The 5,508-nt window shown below is 45.1% G+C and overlaps 1 protein-coding gene across 3 annotated transcripts in view; it reads right to left on the minus strand.

Annotated features, from left to right (window-relative positions):
• Positions 1-4,977, minus strand: part of LOC125689973 (gamma-aminobutyric acid receptor subunit rho-2) — a 29,995-nt gene extending 25,018 nt beyond the window's left edge. Inside the window, exon 1 of one of the 3 annotated variants that reach the window (XM_048937814.1) lies at positions 4,424-4,977. In XM_048937814.1, the coding sequence (XP_048793771.1) occupies positions 4,424-4,608 (185 nt within the window). In that variant the 5' untranslated portion in view covers positions 4,609-4,977. The remainder of the gene's footprint in view (positions 1-4,423) is intronic. The other 2 variants (XM_048937815.1, XM_048937816.1) reach the window with 2 other exon arrangements.
• Between the last annotated feature and the right edge of the window lie 531 nt (positions 4,978-5,508).

Consider the following 5,508-nt stretch of genomic DNA (forward strand, 5'->3'; position numbering starts at 1 on the left):
AGTCTTCATAACTGCATAATATGGATCCTGTCCATATTGCCAAATATACTGAAATCAAATTTTTATGGCATGAGAAATCGCAAGTAGCAGCTTATCAGGATTCAGACAAGAGCTGAGCATCCACCAGGATATTCAGAACTTTTCAGAATGAGATAAACAGCTTACGAAATAGCCTTCGTGTATTAGGTAATAAGCCAGTTGCTTCAAGTGGAGTGGCTGACAGTAAACTGAAAAGCTGGCTTGTGTGGCACCAGTGCCTGCAGCGAGGGCTGGAGGAAACCTGCACCTCCCTCTGCAGAATGCAGGGTTGGCTTTTGCCACAATGAGGTGGCAGCTCATAGGCATGGTACGTCGATTCTTGTCACACTATTTCATACTGCGGTTTGGAAAGGTGTTCTATGGTTTCAGTGAAAATCTTGCAGTACTTCAGTGTACTTTCTGAACAAAGCATAAGCTGGAGGCTTCATTGGGTGGTGATGCACTGGAACGGTTTGCACAGAATGGTTGTGGATGCCCCATCCCTGGATGCGTTCACGGCCAGGCTGGATGTGACTCTGGGCAGTCTGGTCTGGTGGTTGGTGACCCTGCCTGTGGTGGGGGGTTGAAACAAGACAACCTTTGAGGTCCTTTTCAAGACCCAGGCCATTCTGCGATTCATTTACTTTGCGCAGCACCAGGAAAGGCCTCTTTTCTAACCCATGCAGCATACAACTGCTGCAAAGTTCTCCTAGGAGACAAATGGGTAAGAAAGTACAGTTAACATTTATGACTGCCCTAATAATTACTCACCCCTTGATTAGCATCCCCAATTTGTTCTCCCTAGCCAACAGATATGAATCTTTGGGAATGGAAGGAAAAGGCAGCATCGGTAGTGGTTCACATCCAGAAAGGGGCAACCACATTAAGCAAGTCCAACTGAAAACCAGAGTCACAACCAGTACCACTAAAAAAGTGAGAGGTGTAAGTAATTGGAGACTGTGCTGAAGGGCACTGAGGCTCTCATCTGCTGCCTGCCTAGCTGAACTCTTTAGAGGAGTCTGCTGCCTGCCAGGGGCCCTCATTACATCAGGAAGAGGATAAGAAGGAAAAAAGCCATAGAACTACAATCCACTCCTGGTCTTTTAAAGTCACGCAAGGCTGTGACTAGGAAGTTAAAGAGTATCAAAGAAGATTCTACATCACTTGGGAATATGCTGAAGGAATTCAGAGTGCAGGCAGTGTTCTCCTCAGTCCTCCTGGTTGGAGACTGGGATCTGGGCAGGAGGAGTAGAACAGACCAATTGAATGAATGGCTACATGGATGGTGTCATGCCCAGGGTTTTGGCTTCTACAATCAAGGATGCACCTTTGACTAACCAGGAAGGTTGACATGGGATGAGCCACCAGGAGGGGCAAACAAGCTAGCAGGGATCATTACTGGGAAGGGCTCCTCTAGGAAGGTACTGTGGCCAAAGGCCCAGCTGAAGTGCCTCTACATCAATGCACACACCATGGGAAATAATGAGGAGAAACTGGAATCTGGGGGAGTTGCCCCACCCTTTAAGCTAAAAGATGGTAGATTTAGGTTAGCTTCTAGGAATAATTTTTTTATTCAGAGGGCAGTGAGGCACAGGCACACAGTTTCCCAGAGAAGCTGTGGACGTCCCATCTCTGGAGGTGCTCAAGGGCAGGTTGGATGGGGCCATGGGCAGGCTGAGCTGGCAGGGGGCAGCCCTGCCCATGGCAAGGAGTTGGAACTAGATACCTTCAAGGACCTTTTAACCTAAGCCATTCTATGATTCCCTTTGTAATGCTGTGTGATATCGATTAACCCAGACCACTTGGGCCTAATTACAGCAGAGTACTTCCTGGCAAGCTCAAGGTCTATTTTGGGGTAGTATCCTCAAAAAAGAAAGGGAAGTGATTTTCCTTTCCAGATTTTTAGATAAAAAAACATAAATCAGACCCTGGAATGGAAAACAACAGAGAAATTCACACAGCATGCACTATCACTGTTATTGTACCCTTAGGATTACACATTATTCCATGGTCACACTCCCAACACACCTTATCATCAGCTACTTAGGATCCTCCATTTTGTCTTCAAATTATGAAAAATATTTTCTAAACAGAAGTAAATAATGAAAAAAATCTGTTCTATCATTGTATGTGTTTTTAAGTTTATTACAGATTATTACACAGCACTGTCTCGGTGAGCAGCACACCTGAAAGCAACCAGTTATCACTGTATTTTAACCCCCAAGCCACTTCCAAATATTGCATTTATGAAAGACCCACAGAATCACAGAACAGCCTGGGTTGGAAGGGGCTTCAAGGATCATGAATGGCCAACCCCTCTGCCACCAACCTTCCCATTTAATACCAGACCAGGCTGCCCAGGGCCCCATCCTACCCGGCCTTGAATACCTCCAGGGATGGGGCATCCACAACTTCTCTGGGCAGCCTGTTGCAGCACCTCACCACTCTCATAGTAATGAATTTCCCCCTGACATCCAAACTAAATCTTCCCTCCCTCAACTTAAAACCATTTCCCCTTGTCCTGCTGTTACCTACCCTTTCAAAGAGTTGACAGACCCACAGAGAGCACAGGGATCTGCCCCGAGAATTAAGGCATAAATGAAATAAGCTAAATCACTGCTTCCAAAAATCAGTTCAGAGGGACTCCTGTTCCAAAAGCAGTGTTTCTGCCAGCTGACACACAAAGTGAGGGTGCGGGAATAAGGGAAACGCAAGCAGTTTTGCATTAAGTATTACCCATGCAACATGGAAAATGAGGTACCACTCACGCAGAAAAAATAATGCCTTACAGCATTTAAATACTTCCTTTTGCTTGTGCAGCCCTTAAACTGGCAGTTCTTAATTGGGGTTGCAGGTTTTACAGCCTAGCCTTTCTCATAGCCTAGCCTTCCCCATGAAGGGACATGTTTATCTCTGTGAGTGCTCATCAGACACTGTCCCAGAGTTTGGAGCAGCACAGACACCCTTGGTCTTCACCCTTGAACCTCTGCAAAGTCTTCACGTAACAAAGAGGAATTCTGCATAGGCACAACCCAACCAAGCTTCTTGATATTAATACAAAACAGCTGCAGACCAAGTTGACGTGTCAACATAAGAGGCACAGAATGTCAAACTTCTAATACAGGCTCCCTAATGTGGGAATCCCTAATGTGGGAACCAGTTGTTTGGTTGTTTTTTTTTGGCTAAGTCATTCCCTGCAAAATAAATCAGCTTTATTCCTGAGAAATGATAAACAGAAGACACAGTGCAGCTACTAGAAAAGGACGCTGGTCTCATTTCTCTTATACAGTTAAAAAATCAGCACAGCTCTTCGCTGGTTTAGAGACAACTTCATTTTTTCTTTCTATGTGACTTGACATTTAAAGTATAAATGTCATTGCTCCATCTACTCTTTTTTTTTTTAATATTGCAGAATTCTCTGTCTTTAAATTGTCATTCATATTTGATGTTTCCAAATATTCAACGTTATATTTTGCTATAAGCACAGAACGCCGTATTGTTCAGGAATTGGTATACAACTATGAGCACATCAGGGACACTCTGCTTTCAATTGTACCACAATATGCCTTGCTGAAACACACATTTAACAACACCCTCCAAAATGACAACTTAAGTACCGTACCAAAAATAAGAAAGAAAACCAAAAGAGAAGGGTTTACAACCCAAGAGAAGCCATTTAGTAGGACAGATTAACCCCATTTAAGTCTTTGAGCCCTCAGAACAATGAACAGTCTTGTCAGATATAATTGCCCCTAGATAACATAACTACAAAAAGGATAACAACCCTCGGGCTGCACAGTAGGTTTGGAAGATTATCTTTTCTAATGTAAACCTCTGCTCAAATCTCACTAACAGCAAACCTAATAAAGTTTACTAAGACCTTTAACTCCTTTGCATTTGCATGACAGTGAAGTATTTTTCAAGTGTGCCCACATCATTCTTCAGAATGCATCTCTAATTTCACCATCGCTGGGTAACTACGTGTTATTGATGCCATGCATGCAGACCAATTCCTCTGGCTGTCAGCCACTGCCACCACCACCATGCTGAGGGAACAAAGCAGCAGGGGCACAACAGCAGACAGCACACAGCCCACTGCTGAAACGCCTCTGCTGCCCAACACTGGCAATATGCACAAGTTTGGACACTGTGGTTTATTGCAGGGTCTCTGAAATCTCCTTGCAGTTCAGCTGTTCAAGTGCACCCTATGGACAGCTTCGCCACCAAGCTTGCAGAAGCTGCCAAGCTGGCTGCAAACCTTTCCTCACTGACCCTGACCATGTATGGTTAGAAATGAACACAAAGACTATTTGTAAAATGTCATTTGTAAAGGTACTTTCACAACACGCACAAACACACAGACAGGGCAGGCTTTAAGGAACATGCACATTCTTGTCACCCTTACCCAGCCTTCTGCAGCTCCAGCTGGCTTGTCCACCTCCTCCTTCTGTGCTTCCTGCTTTCCACAAGCAGCACCAAGCAGAAGATTAACAAAAGCAGTTTTGCAAAGTGAGGCATCCTGCTGGGCCTGGCTGGACACACTGCACGGCCGTACCCTCCCACAGCACAGCAGCCCCCAGCTCCGAGCATCGGAGCGCCCCAATGCCAGCGCTGCACGATAGCAGCAGGATCTCCCACTGCCCTGTTCCAGACAGGCTCTCAGAAGCTTCTCCCTGGGAGCCGTTCCCTCACCACGCTCAATGATTGGCCATTAATCCCCAAGTTTGCCTCAGCGAGCATTTCCACTGGGTCCTAGAGGATGTTTGCTAAAGCCATTATATAAAAACAGCAGTTCGGCACGCCAGCTTTTTGCTCAATCCCCTAATCTCAGGGCAGCGCTGTCCTCGTGCCAGGCTGTGTGAAACAGGGCTGTCCCTTCTCATCAGCCTCTCAGATTTTCTGTTTACTCACAAGGTGTCTTTTCTAACCAGGCGCTGCCTCTGCCACTGCATTCCGCTAAGGACATTCCACAACAGTGGAACAGTGGAACTTTGATAGCTGATTTTTTCCCCCCTAGGTTCTGGCTCTTCATGCTGTTGAAGAGAAAAGATAAGCTATTTCCACAGAAAATTGTTTTATTTACTGTTAAATTTCAGATAAAAATTAAAACACAGCCTCCCCCCCCAATTATCTACATGCACAGCAGACTCTGCATATAAATCAGCAGCCAGTTGGTTTATGTGCCAGTGAATAAACATCCACGTTTATTTTTCTAAACAACAAGTATGCTGGCACAGCAGCATGGCTCTAGAAACAGAAACGTACACTCAGAACAAAGCTTCCAAAGGAGCAGAAAGGCCAAAAGCCAGCACTACACTCCTGTGGGTCAGACTTCTCACACAGCTCTCCTGTGAGTACAGTCTGTAATACAGAGCAGGTATCCAAACAACACACCAACCAAGAATACCACTTTCAGAGACTATGGGACCTTCAAATTATTGTAAACATTTCTAACAAAATAAATTTACAAAGAGGAAAAACATCACAGAG

The sequence above is a fragment of the Lagopus muta genome, chromosome 2 (assembly GCF_023343835.1).
Source record: "Lagopus muta isolate bLagMut1 chromosome 2, bLagMut1 primary, whole genome shotgun sequence".
Taxonomy (NCBI): Eukaryota; Metazoa; Chordata; class Aves; order Galliformes; family Phasianidae; genus Lagopus; species Lagopus muta.